A 21,371-nucleotide genomic window follows, 5' to 3' on the forward strand; every position below is an offset into this window, starting at 1 on the left:
TTCTCTGCGACCTTGCGTTGCTTCTAGTCACTGTAATGGCTTGGCTTTCACCACCCCTACAAAAAAACTCACATTTGTCTATTTTTTGCCAAGTCTGTTGTTCAACAAAACTTTATATTTTAGCAATTCAGATAGAAAAACATCAACTCCCCCCCCCCCCTGAGCTTCCTTCTTGCTCTTCCTCTTCTTATTTGACATCCCAATCGTCGTTGGTGCCTTCGAAACAGTCCTACAACCATATTCTACTTGCCAAAATGAAAGAGCCTAACAACGGAATGGAACGAGACAACCCAATTCCATAGGGACTTGGGTGCGGACGCAGTCTTAGTATTCTACTCATCATATCTCCATCCCGAGGGAGGTTGAACTCTGGGTCTTTATCCGAAAGTAGCAAGGTTGAGTACAAAAGATACTCAACAAGTTCTAATACTACTTCAATGGGTTTGATAGATGCATAAGAGGAGAAATAAAGGATAGATCCATAGGAATATAGTTCCGGCATAAAGCTAATTTTATGCAAGGTTAATTAAGGTGTTACAAACAATTAAAACATTTGAACAAAAGCTAAGTTTGATTAACATTAAGGGGTTTGTTGGTCCTTGGGAAAGATATTCATTCCTCATTGTTCTCATCTTTTAAACTGGTCGACACCTCGTCCCAACCAATCCAATGGCGCACATTCGATTTTTTCCAAAACATGGGCACACAACCCACTCACACATCAAGAACACACACCACTAGTATAACCATTATGTGGCCACAACTTCGCATGTTAATGGCCGCAGACATAGCTTTTTGAATAGATTAGCACTCAGCAAAGGTGTACAACTTTACCATAAGATATGATCAGCCCCCAACCAACGTCGTGGTGGGGCGAATCATAACAAGGCTCCTCACACCTCCTTCCTTATTAGACTCCAGCATATGGAACACCCTAGGGGCTCATAACTCTTTATGTTGTTTCATCTCATTTACAGCCTCCAACCGAACCTCGAGAATGTACATAGATTAGTCAATTCTTCTCCTTGGTTCTCACTGCTCTCAGCCCTCTGAATATTATGTCTAACTTGGTTGGAAAAGATAAAGGACCAAGCCCCTTAGTATTATGGGGGACATTTAGTTGCACAAGGGTGGTTTAACAGAACGACATAACGATTAATTTCTTATATGGACAAGGCACGCATCATCATGAGTAACGAATACAATAAAGGCAGACTTTCTCTCAAAGGCATCCTCATTGAGGACTACCTTATTCACCCCACCAAAATAGATTTTTCCACTAAAGGTTCTATTATCACCAACACCTAAAGGTTCTATTATCACCAACACCACACTTTTTACACCGGTTCAAAACACTAAGCCCCGTGGTTGCTAGGCAGCAGAGCAACGACATGCAGGTGCGTAGGGTGGCGTGAGAGGGGGAGCTCAAGGTGCTCACAGGCACGCGCTAGCGCAGAGCGTGAGGAGTTTACGCTGGCTATTTGAACCGGATTCAAATTTAAATCAGACACACAAAGAACCAAAAACAAAACCCAATAAATGAAATGAACCTAATAATGCATTGATTAAATTTTGGAAGGTTTAAAATGAGGTGAAATCAAGACGCACAAATTAAATTAATTTAATCCAACTGTATCATTCTATTTATAAAAGATGACAATTTTAGTGAATTCTACTACTGAGTAGGAAATAAAAGGCAAAACATATGGTATTACAGCTCTAAAGGTTATGCCACATGCCGCACATGATGTAGAGCAGTATGCCCGTGGTGGACCATAACTCGTTGACTATGCAAAAATGGGGTTCGGGCTCTGATATCAATCAATAGCAGCCAGTCAGTTAGTTGAACCAATGCTAGTTGACCGTGTGAAAGAAATAAATCCAATTGACGGTCACGGAACCACTACGGGATAGTCGGTGAGACAAGATCGGATCCCAATTCATATCCCTCAACCATTAGTGGAAGACCATTCAAAGGAAAAGGTTGGATGGGAGCGGGAGGGAGTCAATTACAGAAAGAGTAGTAGAGACGGATATGGGGACTGTAGCTCCAACCATGCCCGAAAACTAAGAAATTCTACGTGTTTAGACCGATTCAAGGTGGAAAAGGGTTGCTTAAACTGAGGTAGGTGCACATAAATATATTGCACTAGTATTCTAGTACGACTAGGGAGGCTGAAACGCACGTGCTGCCAGCCACAAGCCAACTCGGAGTCGCACTAAAGACTTTGGAGAAAGAGACCCTTAAAATAATTGGGAAACATCAATACAAATACAGGGCAAAGCATTGCCATTTGCACTAAACCATTTCTCTCTCACACAGATCTAGAGAGAGAGAGAGAGAATGGAGGGAGCGGCCCAGACCGTCTTAAGCAATGCTGGGCAGCTGTTGGGTGGGGAGTATCGGCGACTCCTTGGCGTCGGCGGCGAGGTTGCTGAGCTGCGAGACGATCTGGCCACCATGAACGCCCTCCTCCGCATGCAGTCCGAGGCCGAGGACGGCGCCGTGGACCACTTCATCCGGGAGTGGATGAAGCAGTTGCGCGAGCTCGCCTACGATGCCGAGGACTGCGTTGACCTATACAAGCTCCGCATTAAGTCCAGACCGAACGACGGCCTGTGCGCCTGGTTGGAACGCCTGCTCGGGACGCTCTTGGAGCGCCGCCGCCTCGCCTCTGAAATCAGCGCCCTCCGCGCCCGCGCCGTCGCCATCAGCGAGCGCCACGCGAGGTACGGCGTCAACCGCGACGCGCTGCGCCGCTCCCCTTCTTCATCTGCCCCTCCGGTGCTTGCGGCGTCCGCGTCTGCGCATGCGCCTGCTGCTGACCACCACCAGCTCGTCGGCATCGAGGACCAGGCGGACACCCTAGTCAAGCAGCTGAAGGCGCAGGCGGCCGGAGAGCTCTATCTCAAGGTGTTCTCCATAGTGGGGTTCGGGGGCCTTGGCAAGACTACGCTGGCAACGGAGGTGTGCCGGCGGTTGGAGGCGGAGTTCCCGTACCAGGCGATGGTGTCGGTGTCTCAGGCGTTCGAGCCGGGCAGGGACCTCAAGGCGCTGCTCAAGCGCGTGCTTCAGCAGGTCGTCAAGCCTAAAACAGAGAATGCGAATGGCGTCAAGGAAGAGGAGATCCTGGGAATCGACGGCTTGGATGACAAAGGCCTGGCTGTAAAATTGGACCAGTGCCTCAAGGACAGGAGGTACGTACAACTAGTTACAAATTGGCACACACAAAATTAGTTTCTGCACGTCCGGAATCCTTACGTGCTACTACGAAAACTACCAGCTATAGTTTCCAAATAATTATAAACTTGCAGCGGAAAAATTTAGTTTGGAATTTGCACGTAATTGTAGAATCATTGTATATGTTTAATACACAATTACTCTCTCTAATTTTAAAAAAGTGTCACTTTGGTGTGTGTAGTGAAACTTTTAATTTGTAGGTAGTGGTATGTACATTTTTTAATTGTAAGGTTGAACTTGTGAAAGGATACATGTAGATCACTGCTACAGAAACATCAATAGACAATTGTCTATCACTACCAGTTTGTTAAAAACTGACAGAGACAAAGTATCAATGTCGGTTTTTAAAACAAACTGACAATGCTAGTCCATTCGAAAAAACTAACAGTTAAAATCAATTTTTTCTACACTATTGTTTTAAAAAAAAACTAATAGTGCTACTATCACTATTGGTTTTAAAAAACCGTCAACAATAATAGCGAGTCTTACTATCGGTTCCAATAAAAACTGTCACTAATAATACATTATCATTGTCAGTTCTAAGTTTGCATCTCGTCTTAAAAAAGTCATCACTTTTTCCATACAGAATGAGATCTACAACTGTGTAGTTGAATCTTTTTATTTGAAGTCATCTAGATACACAAATCTGGTTAATTTACAACCAATTTGGTATCTCTAACTTATCAAGCTAGACTCCTTTCATTGTGATTCACTTGTAGGAGTACCTAGCACTCCTAAACTACATGCAAAAATAGTTAAAACTAACTAGTAATATCATGATGAAATGATCATATATGCAATGATTAAGTTCTATTAACTTAACAAAGTCATGCCTCCAAGCTCCAGCTTGTGGTACAAGGAGGGAGATGGTGTTCCACGACAATGAAGGAGTTGTACCGCAGAAGATGTGATCGAACAAGCTCCCCTGCTAGTGGTTGTTGGAGCTGCCGAAGATGATCACCATCATTCGGTTTAGCTCGTGAGCTGATGCAGCGTGGTCAGGACGATGGCGGAGAGGTGGCAGGTCAGGCAACATGGTGGAGCTGTGGTGCAGTCGACGGGACAGGCATGGCAGCATGTAGGCATGCATGCGCGTGCTCGGCTGGCTATGGTGATCATTCAGTTGGAACTGTATGGTACCGTATCTGGAACTGTAGGATCCACTTCTTTGTTAGTCCTCGTGCATCGGACAAGAACTCAGGCACGTAGGGGGTGCGTCTGCCTTTCGCTCCACCGGGTCAAAGCGCTGATGCATGTCGTTGATCCAGTCAGCCTACATACCGATGACCCCCACCGCAGCTCCTGCGCAAGAAAGGCCTAACAGATAGGCTACGTCCTGCAAGGTCGGGATCATCTCGCCGTACGGGAGATGGAACGTATGTGTCTCCGGCCTCCATTGATCAACCAGTGCTGCTATCAGCGACCGATCAAAGTACAAACGACAGGCCGCAACCTCGGGGTTCTCCGTCGATCGGGTCTCGACCAACCGGCAAAGCGGTAGGAGTCCGGCCGCTGCTAACCTACAAGTGTTGCAGTATATCAATAATATGGAACAACATCAGTGATATGGCACATTTTGTATCAAATTTTCAAAGTACCTGTGCTTTCATCGCTCGTCTATCGTCAGCAGCTCTCCAGGGCCCCGTGGTCGAAACACTCCTAGCTCCGTCTGGTGCTCGGCGGATAAGAAGCTGCGATGCTTCTTGTCCACGGCAGGGTCTAAAAGCTCGGGGGTCGCAGGATCAGCCATATCTGCATTTGAAAGACATGTACATTAATACATTGTTAAATAAATACAGTAACAATATACTTTGAAAGCAAATTAACTATATCACTATATGCATCATTAACGAATATTAAAATGGTATGTATCCACTGTGAGAAGCTCCTAATACATGAGTCTGATCTCCTTACAATCTGCGGAGTATCGGTTGGAAGAGGACCGAGAGCTATTGGTTCATCACCGTTAGGTGCAGCCTCCGCAATTTGTTTTAGAGTCAGTTCATCAAGTCGTGCCCATAATGCATTGAACTTACGTTACTGGTTTTGACTGCACAACTTCTTGAAAAGCTTCATTAACTCTTTGTTTTTAAACTGTCTGTAGAAGTTCGCACCCATATGGCGCATGCACCACCTACTTTTGAGATTGGGCCACTATGCTGCTACACCCTGTCGCACGCTACCATGTTGCATATCCAGCAAAGCCTGCAACAATCCTGCATGTCTATCATGAATGAGACATACATCTGGTCGGTCAAGAACAATTGCATGTTTAACCCACGCTGGGAACCAATACCAACTGTCTCCGTTCTCACTCTCCACGAAAGCAAACCCTAGTGGTAGGACTTGGTTGTTACCATCGACCCCAACTGCAGACAAAATCTACCCTTTGTACTTCCCGGTCAGGCGCCTAGTTTTGCAAATTCTCCTGCAGGGAATCTATTTATTTAATTTTTTAATAAAAAAATATAAAAATAAAAAAAACTCGTCAAAGGTGGAAGGGAGACGTGAGGGAGTTCTGGCCTAAGGTGAAAAGAAAGAGAGGTAGATGGACTGGGTCGAAAGACTACAGAAGGAGGAACTGAAAGAGATTGAGCCCAAGATGGATTCCATAATTTGGAATTGATTTGAGAGGATTAGACCTTGGTTTAAATTAAGAATTTAGTTCAAATTCAAACCTTCACACAAATATCCAAGAAAACCAAAATGCACATGAGTTAATTTAATGCATGATCTGAATTTAAAATTTTAGATTTGGAATGAATTTGTGATACTTAGCTCAAAACTTATCTTCTTTCATTTGAATTTGGCTTTAATTATAAAAGTTCAAAATTTTAGTGAAATTTTCTATTCTTCTAAATGAGGGGAACACGGGGTGTTACAGACAGTGATGACCTTGTTTCTAGTAGTGGATTAATCTGCAAAGTTATTTTCTTAATTAAGCGATAGCTCCATTGGTACGGCCTCTAATTGAGGAGCCGTCCACCCAGGCTTAAACTCATGTGCTCGCAGGTCATGTAGGGTACCCTAAGAATTGGTTTTAACGAGTTTTTTTGGCTAGCTAGGGTTCAGTACTCCCCTACCTTTAGAACAACACCAGAGGAACGTCTCTCTCCTCACGGTTGATTTTTTTAATTAATATTTTAATTTACTATGTTTTATAAATATATTACAAGGGAATTAGCAATCAAGGTTGGGTTTTGGACACTATATTGACGTCCAAGGCTTTTTTTCACCGGAAAGAGTAGTGTTGGATACTTACCTCTAGCCCATTAGGGGGCCTAGAGAGACATGTCGGTATTGTCCTCGTTCCTCACTACTGCACTATTATATTAAACAAGGATTATCAACAAAACTTGTATAAATAGCATTTCTTAAAAAAAAAGATTCGGTAAATCTCAATTGAGTTTTTGAAGGGGCTCCAACGCCCAAATTTGTAGCATGTTATTTTATTGTGATTGATGCTCAAAGGTGCTAGCTGTTTGAGGAAACAAAAATGTATGTGTTTTAAGAACCTCCAAAACCTGAATTGTTGTTCATACCTACAAATACAATCAATTTATATAATTGGAGTTACAATTAGTTTATATTAGAGTTACAATCATTTTTGTTGTTGTAATTTTTTACTAGTTTTGGTGTAAATAGAAAATCGGGTGTTAGAGAACTCACAACATCTACATTTTTTCTAATAACAAATTTGATTAAATATCAGCCATAAAAAGAAGATTTGATGGCTAAAGAAATTCAGGTCTTAGGAAGCCCTAAAACACCGAAGTGACAAATAGACGGTAAGGAGGGGGGGGGGGTGTTGGCCATGTGATACACAAATCCAAAAAAGATACACATCTCGATCTGCATATGTATTATTCTTGTTATTGTTTTATGTTGGATCTACGGCAACAACACGACAATTACTCAGAATCACTAATACTATGCAGAGCGGCCTAGAGTATATTTTTCTTCAACTCTTAGATATGGTGCATAATTAAAGATATGAATCGTGGAAGTTATGAGCAAGATGTGTCACAGCTATTGATGTTGGAACAAATTTGTAAAAATACTATATTATTGGAGTGTTTCTTGTGCCAGTTCCAATTCTGATGTTATCATTTTCACATCATCTATCTAAACAATCTTTTAGTACTTGTGGTAAAAATGTTTAAACTATTTCTGAATAACATCATATTTTGGACATATGTATAACACAACTAACTATGGCATGCATATATATGACAAAACTGCAGGTACCTCATTGTGATCGACGATGTGTGGACAATACGAGCATGGCACGCAATCCAACATGTGTTGCCAGAGAACAATTGTGGCAGCAGAATCATCGTGACCACTCGGATAGAAATGGTGGCCAAATCATGCAGTCCTGCTAATGTTAGCGGACATTGCATCCATCAAATGAAGCCCCTCAATTTGGAAGATTCTAAGAAGCTGTTCCTCAGCAGAGCATTTGGCTCTGTGGGTTACCCTAAGGAGCTTGAAGATGTAATGGTCAATATTTTGAAAAAATGTGGTGGGCTACCATTGGCCATTGTTAGCATTGCCAGCGTTTTGGCGGGCTACAAATCACCAGAAAGTAAATATAAGTGGGAAACAATTAGCAGGTCAATTGGTTTTCAGATGGAGAGCAACCCTACCCTTGAAGGGATGAGGCAGATACTCACACTCAGCTACAACCACTTGCCTCACGAGCTCAAGGGTTGCATGATGTACATTAGTATCTTTCCAGAGGATTATGAGATCAACAAGAAACGACTCTTGAGAAGATGGATTGCCGAAGGATTGGTTCTGGAGAAGCGAGGCTTGACCGTAATGGAGGTTGCAGAATCCTACTTGGACGAGCTAGTGAGCAGGAACATGGTTGTACCGCATTTCGGCAATGATGGTAATGTGGAGTCGTGTCGGGTACATGACATGCTTCTTGAGGTCATGGTTTCCAAGTCCCTAGAGTGTAACTTCATCAGTCTGCTAGGAGGGCAATATGCAGCCATGTCATATGACAAGATCCGTCGCCTCTCAATCCAGGGGGATGACGACAGGAGGCCCCAGGGTGCAGAGCAGCACAAGAAGAAGCTGGCTGGAGATGGCATTGAGGGAATGGATGTGGAGCATGTTCGATCACTGAGCATGTTTCAGCTCCAGGCGCACAAGATGCTCGATCATCTAGACAAGTTCTCCCTACTGAGGGTACTTGACCTGGAAGATTGCGAGGGCCTAACAAACGATCATATGAGATATGTTTGCAGGTTGTACCTACTCATGTTCTTGAGCGTGAAGGGTACAAATATCAGCAAGATGCCTCCTGAAGTCGAAAATCTAGAGCACTTGCAGACTCTTGATACAGATCGCACATGCCTTGACGGGCTACCAGAAACTATTACCAACTTGGAGAAACTTGAACGCATAGAGTTCAGTAACAAGAAGAAATGGTACGTTATGTGGAATCTGCCCCGGGGGCTCAGCATGATGAAGGCACTACGCGAGGTCGGTTTTGCATTTCTCAGAAATGACGTACAAGTTGCTAAAGATCTGAGTGATCTACAACAACTTCAAAGTTTAGCTATGTACATTGAAGACTGCGAGGATGGCGCCGAGGTTCTCCAAGTGCTTGCCGAATCCTTGAGTAAGCTATGCTCCCTCCGGAAACTCGACATATCTAATATGAATATTAGAGATGGAAATATGACCTTTCTCTATAACCTCCCCACGCCGCCACGACTCCTCCGATCCCTTAGGATCGAGGGCGTCCTCGATCATGGTTTGCCTAGCTGGATCGGGTCACTCACATACCTTGTTGAGTTCACAATCATGCGCTCAAGGCTTGTTGATGACCAACTATTCGGCGCCCTGTGTAAGTTGCCCAACCTGAAGAGCATCGGTATGGATCTGGGCTTCTACAGGGACAAAGTCTTAGTTGCACGCAAAAGCCACAAGTTCCCGGTACTCAGCAAACTGATAGTGACCTCTAAAATAGGAATGCCCGAAGTTGTCCAATTTGAGCAAGGATCCATGGCACAGCTTGAGACACTTGAAATGGAATTCAGTTATCCGTGGCGGAGAATTGTCGGCATCAAGCATTTGACCAAGCTCAAAGAGGTACAGCTCACGGGTAGCAAGCGCAACCGTTCACTACAACATGCACTGGATCAGCTGAAGACTGAGAACAGCAGGCGCGCCCAGTCCAATTCCAATCAGTTCCAAGTTGTGGTGAAGTACTATTGATCGCTCTGTTGCTGCTCTCTTTTTTTCAGACATCAAAATTATTAGTTCCACTTGTTTATTTATTTGTATCTGGTGTTGCTGCTTTTCCTTTCATCCAATGTATGTATTTCCCAAATCGGATTCCCATTTATTAGTTCGAGTCGTGTATGGTATACTTACTGTTACAGCTTTCGTTTGAAAATAAAGTACTCCTATTTGTTTGCGGTATACGGCTCTTACTTTATCAGAGTGAAGGGGTTGTAACACCTTATTTACATATGCATGGTAAACTCAAATGACAAGTTCACGTCCATTTAGTATGCATAAATTCGACGTCTTACAAGTCACATGACACAACTAAAAACCAAAGTTATTACACACATAGTGCCTTATACCTGTACGACCATGCGAGCATAACATAAATTCATACTCACACTATCATACACATAACGCCGGGCTGCTACAGTACTGCCTGCGCTTGGTGGTTTCATTGGACTCAAAGAAATATTTGCATATCACGGTACATCGTATAATGTAGTATTCAATATTGGGGGATTTTTTTTTTCAGATGCCTATTTTTTTTTCAGACGACGGATATGAGCTGTTGGATGGCTATCCAATGGCTCACAGCCATCTTCAACCTCACGACGCATGCGTCCCGAATCTGCCCGCAGCCGACGCCGATCGCTCTCCAGCTGTATCCGCCGTCGGAACCGCGGCCGTCGCCCCTCCCCTGCTAACCTTTGTTTCTGCTCACCCCCGTCCTGGCCCCACCCAATGGTCATCCTCTGCTGCCCGCGGTGGGACCCACCACCTTGATGCCCTGCCTCCGCGCCCGTCTCCTCCGCCAGGCCAACCAGCCTCCCCCGGAGCTTCCTCTAAACCTGCCTCCGCTAAGAATTTGAATCTTAGCTATCATTGGCTATTGTTAACATTGCCAGTGTTTTGGCGGGCCATAAATCATCAGGAAGCGAAGATAAGTGGGAAACAATTAGCAAATCAATTCACTACCGGAGACAGCTTCTTTGCCGAGTGCCTCAGGCACTCGGCAAAGGACGATATACACTCGGCAACGGCTTTGCCGAGTGCTACACTCGGCAAAGGGCGCTCAGTAAAAAATTTGTCGGCAAAGACCTCTTTGCCGAGTGCACTTTATCGGGCACTCGGCAAATGCTTTGCCGAGTGCTAAGCTGACACTCGGCAAAGGCCTCCGCTTTGCCGAGCGCCAATGAATCAAACACTCGGCAAAGGGGGCGTCTGTGCCGAGTGCCACCTGGAGGACACTCGGCAAACAGGCCATCTTTGCCGAGTGCCTGGACCGTGGCTCTCGGCAAAGCGGAGGCCTCTTTGCCGAGTGTCATGGCCATTGCACTCGGCAAAGTGACTGAAAACAGCCTTTTTTATTTGTTTTTGACATCCCATCCAAACAAACAGATATATATATATATAACAAACATCACCAACATCACATATATATCATCAACAGCACATACATATCACCAACACCACATATATATCACAAACATCACATGTCTCACAATATATCACAAATAAGTTCACAAGTAATCCAAGTGCTCCATCATCTACAACCATAATTGCAAATAGAAGTACCATTAACAACTACAAGTATCATCACCAAGATGGTCAATGAAACTGATTTGGTGAATGATTCGCTGAAGCATGAGGATCGTTCGATGCCGCCGATTGATTCTGCACAAAGGAGAAGAGATTGCATGTGTGAGACAAGATAAATATATACCATACATGAATAAAATTTTCATACTCCACTAGGTTTGACCATAAGCATGAACATACAAACTAAAACATTTATACTCACAGGAGTAGAATAGTGAGGAGGTGGAGGTGGAGGTGGAGCGAATAGCGAAGGTGGCGGAGTCACACCCGTAGCGGCGCCAATACTTTGCATGTACTGAAGAATCTCCACCATCCTCCGCTGCTCGGCCTCCATCGTCGCCTGCATTTGCTCCCGTATCCTCCTCTCTTGTTCCAGCTGGGCCTACAATATATTCACCCTAATGTTACAATAATGCAAAGGAAAGGTATGAAAAAACCAATGAACGACGAATAAACCAGGAATAGCCTCGAGTGCCTCCACCCGGTGGTGTGAAGTGTCCTTCCGAGGTCGTATGGCCGGGCTCGTGCTCGTGCTGCTTGCTCGAATCTGGGAGAGACTGGGAGTAGCGGCCGAGTCGATTGCGCCGTCGCCAATCCAGTATCGCCCATGCTTCTTGCCTCCTCCCACCCTCATGACGACTTCTCCATCAAGGTCCTCGGTGCTCGGATCGTACTCTGGCCCATGGACCTCCCTTGCCATCGATGTGTACTCACTAAGGCGGTTGTGGACGGTCGCATTGTTGTACGCCTCGGGCCCGTCCTCCGGGTTGTAGTCGACGTCGGACGTCGCCTTGCCCTTGTGGGCCATAGCAAATGCCTTGAAGATGGAGCAAGGCTGGCCACCATGTGACGCCGACTGCGAGAAAAACAGCAAGATGATTAGAAATCATGCAGAATTGAGCGTTAGAATAAATAAATGAATTCGCGTACCCATGTTTCTGCGTATCCGCTGAGGTTGCGGCTGCCTTGATGGTGTGCTACACCTGGCATCATCAAACGCCGCTCCCGGCACAAGTTGTGCGTCTCCTCCCACTCGCGTGAGCACCACTTGTCCACCATCTGTTCCCAGCACTGGGGATGCGCGGCGCACCAATAAGGAATCATCTACAGGCCATCAAGTACATGACATATCAGAAGATGAAATTAAGCCTACTTAATCTCAAAAGGAATCAGTATTAATGTTCTGTATTTACCTGCAGGTACTGGTCCCGGGTCAGCGTCATGGTTCTTGCGTCCCTTTTGGTGACCTTCGTTCCAACGACGGTCCCGTGGTAAGTTACGACGGCCTGGATGCGCGCCTCGTAACGCATGTCCACGACGAGTTTTTTGCAGCATTTGGTAGCCACCGCATCCGCCCTGGCCTCATGTCCGTCCTGGCATCTAAAGAAATCCTGCATACAAACACGATGTATCCATTCATTATTTCAAGAATGTCCAATAAATACGATGTATTGAGCAATGTAGTGCGAGGAAGACTTACCCACAGCTCTTGCTTCACCCGCTCCGCCTTGTTGTTGAATACCCTGTGGGCCCGATCTGCAGCATCGGGGGCGGCGGCGTAGTGGTCAAACGAGTAGGCCGGCCCCGTCACTCCGGCGTACGCAACCAGGCCAGGGAAGTGCTCCTTGCACAGAAGACCGAGGATGCCATTGACTTGGCGTGTGTGAGCACCTCCACTCGCCACAATCGTCCAGTTCCTGCCCAAGTGATTAACAATCGTCCAATTTCTATTTTGATATTCAACATATCATATAAAGTAGTGATAACATCTAAAGTTACTTACTTTTCCCCCTCGGGTCGAATCAGCGGGCGTCTCTCACGAGGTATCGGTCGTTGAGGGAGGCTCGCGGGACCTCGCAAGTAGACGCTGGACGAACTAGAGGAAGCGGAACCCCCTGCTGTCGCCTCCTCCAGCGCGTCCTCCTGCGCCTCCTCCTGCGCGTCCTCCTGCGCCTCCTCGGCGTCCTCCTGGGGCACCTGCTCCTCCTCCTCCTCCTCACGCGACGGGGCGGCAGGCGACGACTCCCTCCTGCGGCTGCTCCTCCTTGTCCTTCGGTACAAGGACGTTAGCTTCCTCATCCCACCGCCCACCATCTTTGTTCAATCACCTGCAATTAAAAAGAGTAAACCAATAAGCACAGATAAACAAGAAGTACTTAGAAAGAGATGCAAAATAAACAAAACGTAATTACAAAATAACATAGTATTACATGTATTAGAAATAATCTTCATGATCGGGATTAGCTGGATCATAAGTCTCATCATCACTATCAATCATGTCGAAATAATCAACACTATCCGAATGAGCAATGTTGCCATTGTCATTGTCTAAATGTAATCGCTCAAGCATTTGTAAGTCCTTCACATTTTGCACCTCATCTCCAACGTCCTCTTCAATAACCGTTTCATTGTCTACTTCCATTCCGATCGCTTCAGTTAAGTCTATCTCAAACCTCCCTTCTAGTCCCTCTTCTTGAAAGAACTCTCCGTCATATGTGTTTGGGTCTAAGTTGTAATCTTCATCGTTTGGGACAGGCACTTTACCGTGTGGCGATACCCTGTGCACAATATCCCAACCCTTAAGATGCCTTATGGTTTGACACGCATATGGGAGATAATAAACTTGCGTGGCCTGTTGGGCCACAATATAGACATCGTCTCCTGGTAAGACAGAATCCTGTCGAATTTCGACTAGCCCAAGATTACAATATGTCCGCCTCGTTACTTCAGGATCAAACCAATGGCATTTAAATATGACGGGATTAAAAGGTTTGGAACCATGAAACTTGAGTTCGTATATTTCTTCAATTCTTCCATAATACTCGACCTCATCAACGCCGGGCGTAAAAACTCCGGAACTTGTGGTTCTTCGATTGGGCCGACTCTGCTCGTAGCTTGTTGTGCGAAAGCGATATCCATTCACGTCATAACCAGAAAATGACCTGACCCTATAGGCAAAGCCATCGGCAATCTGTCTCAACTCGGCACACATAGACGCATCCCTCTGGCCCTGCAAGCTCAAGCAGGATACATCGTTATATTATTCGCACGTACGAGTAACTTGGAATGTCAAACTACGTACGAGCTAAATTGGACGGTACCTTCCGTTTGAACCAAGAAATGAAATCGGGCATTCCATTTCCCGCACCCTGTCTAAGAAGGGTATCTACCTGCTGCGGGGTAGGATCCCTTGATTGACGCCAGAATTCATGAAGAAATTCCCTGTACCAACGAGAAACAAGGGGGTTGGATGCAGAATAGTGATGGCGTATTTAACAAGTTCGTTGAGAACTTACTGCATGTACGGTGCCACTTCGTCAAGGTTGGTCAACACGTATAGCATGATATGGCGCCACTCTTCATGATTCAAGGTCTTGGGGGTCGATGCACTTGCGCTTCCGAGTTGGCCTCGGAAAAGGCTGAGGTTCGATTCATTTTCGCCAGCATTGTAACGAGGGGGTGGATTATGCACGCTAGGGAGGTTGTCACCATAGTATGTTGTTGTGAAGTTCGCCACCTCCTCCAGAATGTATGCCTCTGCAATGGAAGCCTCGATTTTGCATTTATTTCTACATTTCTTTCGAAGAACCTTTAGACATCTCTCGATTGGATAGCACCAACGGCCCTGCACGGGCCCCCCCATTCGTGCCTCGTACGGGAGGTGCAAAATCAAATGCTGCATCGGATTGAAGAAGCCGGGTGGAAAGATCTTCTCCAACTTACAGAGCAACACAGGTGCCATTCTTTCCAAGTCAGCAATCACGGTCCGAGATAACTCCTTGGCACAAAGCTGGCGAAAGAAATAGCTCAACTCTGCTAGCACTAGCCAGACATGCTCAGGGACATAGCCCCGAACCATCGCCGGAAGAAGCCGCTCAATCCATATGTGGTAGTCATGACTCTTCATCCCTAAGACTCGCATAGTAGATAAGTTCACTCCCCTCCTCAGATTAGCTGCATACCCATCAGGGAACATTAACGTCTGGATCCATTCTAGTACTTCCCTCCTTTGAGGCTTGCTCAAGACAAAATCGGCCTTAGGCCTTCTCCATGTCTTGCCGCGACTAGGAGGCTTCATATGTTGGTTTGGTCTATCGCATATCGTTGCCAGATCCACTCTAGCCTTAACGTTGTCCTTTGACTTGTCAGGAATGTCCATGATTGTTGCCCAAAGTGCCTCGGCAACATTCTTTTCAGTGTGCATTACATCAATGTTGTGTGGAAGGAGAAGGTCATCAAAATAGGGGAGCCGAGTCAAGCCCGACTTATGAGTCCACATATGTTGCTCACCATATCCCACAAAACCACCTTCTGGATTGACCATGAGACCATCTATCTGTTCACGAACCGTGGCACCAGTCATTATCGGTGGTGCAGGGTCTGTCACTACGACACCTTTCGTAAAGTTCTTGATGTCTCGTCTGAATGCATGGTCAAGAGGGAGGAATTGCCGATGTTTGTCGAACGATGAATACTTGCCACCCTTCTGCAACCAAATGAACCTCAAACCTTCCTTGCATACTGGGCATGGGAACTTCCCGTGAACACACCAGGCGCAGAATATCCCATACGCCAGGAAGTCATGCAGGGAGTAGTGGTACCAAACATGCATTTTGAAGTTTTTCTTTGTAGCTCGGTCGTATGTCCATACCCCTTCCTCCCAAGCACGGACCAATTCATCAATCACAGGCTCCATGAACACACCCATATTATTCCCCGGGTGTCCAGGAATTATCAACGACAAGAATACGTTCTGTCGTTGAAAGCATATGCCGGGGGGGGGGAGATTGAGGGGGATAACGAACACGGGCCAACATGTGTATGGGGCAGCCATCATTCCATAAGGATTGAACCCATCTGTTGCCAGCGCAACACGTACATTACGAGCCTCTTTAGCTTTCTCATGATGAATGCCATCGAAGTGGGTCCATGCTTCACCATCGGATGCATGTACCATCCTGTCAGGATTGTATCGTTTGCCATTTTTGTGCCATGTCATCTGTTTCGCGGATTCCTCGGTCATGTATAGCCGTTGGATCCTCGGTATGAACGGAAGGTGCCGTAGGATTGTCACGGGAATGTCAAGCTGCCTCTTCTGGCCATCACCAGAATCTACCTCCAGGAACCTAGATGATTTACACTTTGGACAGTACTTTGCTTCCACGTATTCTTTCCTAAATAGGACGCACCCCTTCGGGCAAGCATGTATCTGCTCATACGGCATCTTAAGTGCACGAAGGAGTTTCTGTGACTCGTGCATGCTCTTTGGCAGAAGGTGACCCTCCGGAAGCAGGCTGCCAATAACTGTCAACATACCATCGAAGGCGTCTCGACTCAGGCTATACTGGGACTTCAACGCCATTATGCGTCCAATGGCATCCAGTTGAGAAACCTTTGTCTGGCCGTGAAGGGGTTTCTGTGCCGCGGCAAACATGTCGTAAAACGCCTTTGCGGTTGCCTCTGGCTCCTCCTCCGTACGTCCTTCAGCGAACTGTGCCTCGTGATAGTCATTTAACATGTTTGCTACCCCGGCCTCAGCATCATAATCCTCGACGCGTGGCCTCACCACCTCCTCTCTCGTACGATCGGCTTCACCATGGTAGACCCACCGGGTATAGTCTGCCGTAAATCCATTCTTCCAAAGATGTTCCCCCATTACCTTCTTCGTTTGTCTTTTCCTGTTTGCACATTTGCTGCAGGGACAGCAAATTTTACTCGCTCCTTTAGCAGCCACGCCAAATGCCCGTTCCAAGAAAGCATCGGTCTTGTCGATCCATTCATTGGTGACCTGACCCTGACTTGCGCGGCCCGTGTACATCCACTCACGGTCCTCCATCCTCTAACATATATAGCGGCGAGTAATATAAACATCAATTGCATCTACACGACGTTCCTACTATCTTATAGGTGAGGTTAGGTCCTAATCCCACACGAGGATCCGTAGATGAGGTTAGTTTCCATTCTCTACTCCTATTCGAGACAGAATTTCGGCAGCATCTCCCCGCTGTTCTCCAAATACACGTCCTGCTAGGGAGAGTGTGTATCCGGAGAACAACAGGGAGATGATGCCGAAACTCTGTCTCCGATCGGAGCAGATCATAAAAACTAACCCCACCTACGCATCCGCGTGCTGTCCAAAAAATGTGGACAATTCGAAACAGATACGGTTTTAGATATGCAAATATCTGCATATTTCCAACCGTATCTCTTTCGAATGGGAGACGCCTAACTGGGTTACGTGATCTACAACATGATACGGAAAGAGGGGTTATACCTAGGGTGGCGGTGGAGTCAGGCGACGTGGTGCAGGCAGTCTCGCAGCGCCAAGGAAGGCGATCGGGGTCGCCGAGGTACTCCGGCGCCGCTCCGACTGGCTCTTCTCTGCCAAAAAAGAAATATAAAACTGTTAATACAAAATTTCGGCAGCACCTCCCCTGCACGGTGAGGTTTCCAAAACCTGCAACAAAACCAACGGCACGATAGCCGACATGCACATATATATGAACGGCACGATGGCCGACATCCACAAGATTATATCCAACCGCATATATATAACAATATCACAACCACTCCTACGACTACTTTGACTACCACCACAACTACTTTACCACTACTACTACCGCAACCATTAGTAATACTACGACGACGACGGTATGGCATACCTAGTGATACGGAAACGTCGGGAACGTGACAACGACGACCGGAGCGCCTCCTCCTCCTCCTTCTTCTTCCTCCTTCCTCCTTCTTCCTCCTCCTTCTTCTCTTCCTCCTTCTTCCTCCTCCTCCTTCTCTCCCTCCTTCTTCCTCCTCTCCTTCCCTTCCTCCTTCTTCCTCCTCTCCTCCTCCTCCTCTCTTTCCTCCTTCTTCTTCCTCCTTCTTCCTCCTCTCCTTCCCTTCCTCCTTCTTCCTCCTCTCCTCCTCCTCCTCTCTTTCTCCTCCTCCACCGGCGGCGCGTGGCGGCGGGCGCGGCGGCGCTGGCGCGGGCGCAGGGGCCGGCGGCGGCGGGCGCGGGCGGCGCGGGGGCCGGCGGCGCAGGGGCCGGCGGCGGCGGCGCAGGGGCCGGCGGCGGCGGGCGCGGGCGGCGCGGGCGCGCTGGCGGGCGCGGCGGCAGGGGCCGGCGGCGGCGGGCGCGGGAGCGGGCGCGGGCGGCGGCGGCGGCGGGTGCGCGTGCGTGCATGCGTGCGTGCGTGCGGGCCGGCTGGGCCGGGTACTTAAATCCCTGCTTTGCCGAGTGCCCCCGATCTGGCACTCGGCAAAGAGGGGTTTTTTAAAAACATGTGCAAATTCTTTGCCGAGTGCCCCCGATCTGGCACTCGGCAAAGAAAACCGGGATTTTTTAAAAAAAAATTTCAGGGTCTTTGCCGAGTGCCAGAAGTATGGCACTCGGCAAAGACACGCTTTGCCGAGTGCCAGACTTCCGGCACTCGGCAAAGTCCCTCTTTGGCCTCGGCAAACCCTAATTTTTTCCCCCTTTTGGCCTCCAAATTTTTCCTACAGTCCTCATACAGTACCTGGTACTCCATGTTCCAATGTGGCACATTTCTCGGACTTTTTCTATATTTCTTTAATTCATTTCAATTAATTGAATTTTCTTGGATAATTCAAATTATAACTGCTAGTCATTCGAATAATGAAAAAAAATGAATGGAAAAATGATATTCATGTTATTTAGTATATTGTGAGACCGTATCCAGGAACATACCACCAATTTCGAATATCAAGGTCACGAAACATGACCACGAACTTGCGATCGAGTTGTTTTTAAATTGTATAAAAAGCAAACAAAGTCCGAAAATCTTGAAACTTGTCAAGATATCATGATATCATATGTGGAGGCTGTCATAAAAATTTGAGAAGATTTTAAGCAAGTTATCACGTACGATGCTTGCAAACCGAAGAATCTCCGAAGAAGTTGCTTAAAACCTTGCTGAGATTCTTCGGTTTGCAAGCATCGTACGTGATAACTTGCTTAAAACCTTCTCAAATTTTTATGACAGCCTCCACATATGATATCATGATATCTTGACAAGTTTCAAGATTTTCGGACTTTGTTTGCTTTTTATACAATTTAAAAACAACTCGATCGCAAGTTCGTGGTCATGTTTCGTGACCTTGATATTCGAAATTGGTGGTATGTTCCTGGATACGGTCTCACAATATACTAAATAACATGAATATCATTTTTCCATTCATTTTTTTTCATTATTCGAATGACTAGCAGTTATAATTTGAATTATCCAAGAAAATTCAATTAATTGAAATGAATTAAAGAAATATAGAAAAAGTCCGAGAAATGTGCCACATTGGAACATGGAGTACCAGGTACTGTATGAGGACTGTAGAAAAAATTTGGAGGCCAAAAGGGGGGAAAAAAATTAGGGTTTGCCGAGTGTTAAAAATTACACTCGGCAAAGACCCTCTTTGCCGAGTGCCAGATGTTTGCCGAGCGCTTGCTCTCTGGCACTCGGCAAAGATACTCCTTTGCCGAGTGTCCTATTTCTGGCACTCGGCAAAGAGGGTCTTTGCCGAGTGCCAGATGTTTGCCGAGTGCTTTATCTCTGGAACTCGGCAAAGACCCTCTTTGCCGAGTGTCCGATAAAAAGCACTCGGCAAAGTATGGAACACTCGGCAAAGACGCCGTCTCCGGTAGTGATTGGTTCTCAGATGGAGAGCAATCCTACTCTTGAGGGGATGAAGCATATAGTCACACTCAGCTACAACCACCTGCCTCACGGGCTCAAGGGTTGCATGATGTACCTTAGCATCTTCCCGGAGGATAATGAGATCAACAAGGATCGACTCTTGAGAAGATGGATCGCCAAAGGATTGGTTCCGGAGAAGCGAGGCTTGACCCCAATGGAGGTTGCAGAATCCTACTTGGACGAGCTAGTGAGCAGGAACATGGTTGTACCACATTTTGGCTATGATGGTAAGGTGGAGTCATGCCGGGTGCACGACATGCTTCTTGAGGTCATGGTGTCCAAGTCCCTGGAGTGTAACTTCATCAGCCTGCTAGGAGGGCAATATGCAGCCATGTCATATGACAGGATCCGTCGCCTCTCCGTCCAGGGGGATGACGACATGAGGCCCCAGGGTGCACAGCAGCACAAGAAGAAGATGACTGGACAAGGCATTGGGGGAATGGATGTGGAGCATGTTCGATCATTGAGCATGTTTCAGCTCCAGACGCACAGGCTGCTCGATCATCTAGACAAGTTATCCCTGCCTCAGGAAGATGAAGTCACTACGCGAGGTCGATATAGCATTTCTCAGAGACGACATCCAAGTTGCCCGGGCTCTGGGTGAACTACAACAACTTCAAAGTATAGGTATGTACATTGAAGACTGCCAGGATAACTCCGAGTTTCTCCGAGAGCTTGGCCTCTCCTTGAGTAAGATGTACTCCCTCCGGAGACTCGACATATCGAATATGAATACTGGAAATGGAAAGATGACATTTCTCTCTAACCTCCCCACATCGCCACGACTCCTCCGACACCTTAGGATCGAGGGCGTCCTCGATGATGGGTTGCCTAGTTGAATCGGGTCACTCACATACCTTGTTGAGTTCACAATCATGCGCACAAGGCTTGTTGGTGACCAACTATTCGGCGTCCTGTGTAAGTTGCCCAACCTGAAGAGCATCTGTTTGTATCAGGACTTCTGCAACGACGAAGTCTTAGTTGTGCGCAAAAACCACAACTTCCCGGTGCTCAGCAACCTGATAGTTACCTATAAACGAAAAATGCCCAGAGTTTTCCAATTTGAGCAAGGATCCATGGCACGGCTTGAGATACTTCAAATAGGATTCAGTAATGCGGATCAGAGCATTGTCGGCATCGAGCACTTGACCAAGCTCAAAGAGGTACAGCTCGGCGGTAACAATGACAGCCATCCACTGCACCGTGCACTGGATCAGCTGAAGGCTGAGAACAGGAGGCGCCCCCAGTCCAATCTGTTCCAAGTTGTGGTGAAATACGATTGATCCCTCTCTTGCTGCTCTCTTTCTTCCAGACATCAAAATTATTAATTCCGCTTGTTTATTTGTATCTGGTGTTGCTGCTTTTCCTTTCATCCAATGTATTTCCCAAATTCGACTCCCATTTATTAGTTCGAGTCATGTGGTATACTACTTACTATAGGAGATTTCGTTTGAAAATAAAGTATTTATTTGTGTTATACTTACTGTTCGAGTCACTCTTACTTGATCAGAGTGAAGGGGTTGTAACACCTGTTCGTGATACTGATATATAGTACTACCTTATTTACATATGCATCAGCT

At 46.5% G+C, this 21,371-nt stretch overlaps 2 protein-coding genes across 2 annotated transcripts; both read left to right on the top strand.

The window, feature by feature from the left end:
* The first annotated feature begins 2,318 nt into the window (after positions 1–2,318).
* Positions 2,319–9,675, top strand: LOC133891742 (disease resistance protein Pik-2-like). Its single transcript, XM_062332482.1, has 2 exons — positions 2,319–3,198; positions 7,486–9,675. The coding sequence occupies exons 1-2, from the start codon at positions 2,345–2,347 to the stop codon at positions 9,473–9,475; spliced, it is 2,844 nt and encodes a 947-aa protein (XP_062188466.1). The 5' UTR covers positions 2,319–2,344; the 3' UTR covers positions 9,476–9,675.
* A 10,078-nt stretch (positions 9,676–19,753) lies between these two features.
* Positions 19,754–21,074, top strand: LOC133890176 (disease resistance protein Pik-2-like). Its single transcript, XM_062330640.1, has 2 exons — positions 19,754–20,245; positions 20,748–21,074. The coding sequence occupies exons 1-2, from the start codon at positions 19,754–19,756 to the stop codon at positions 21,072–21,074; spliced, it is 819 nt and encodes a 272-aa protein (XP_062186624.1).
* The last annotated feature ends 297 nt before the right edge of the window (positions 21,075–21,371 follow it).

Source organism: Phragmites australis, chromosome 14 (assembly GCF_958298935.1).
Source record: "Phragmites australis chromosome 14, lpPhrAust1.1, whole genome shotgun sequence".
In the NCBI taxonomy this organism is placed as follows: Eukaryota; Viridiplantae; Streptophyta; class Magnoliopsida; order Poales; family Poaceae; genus Phragmites; species Phragmites australis.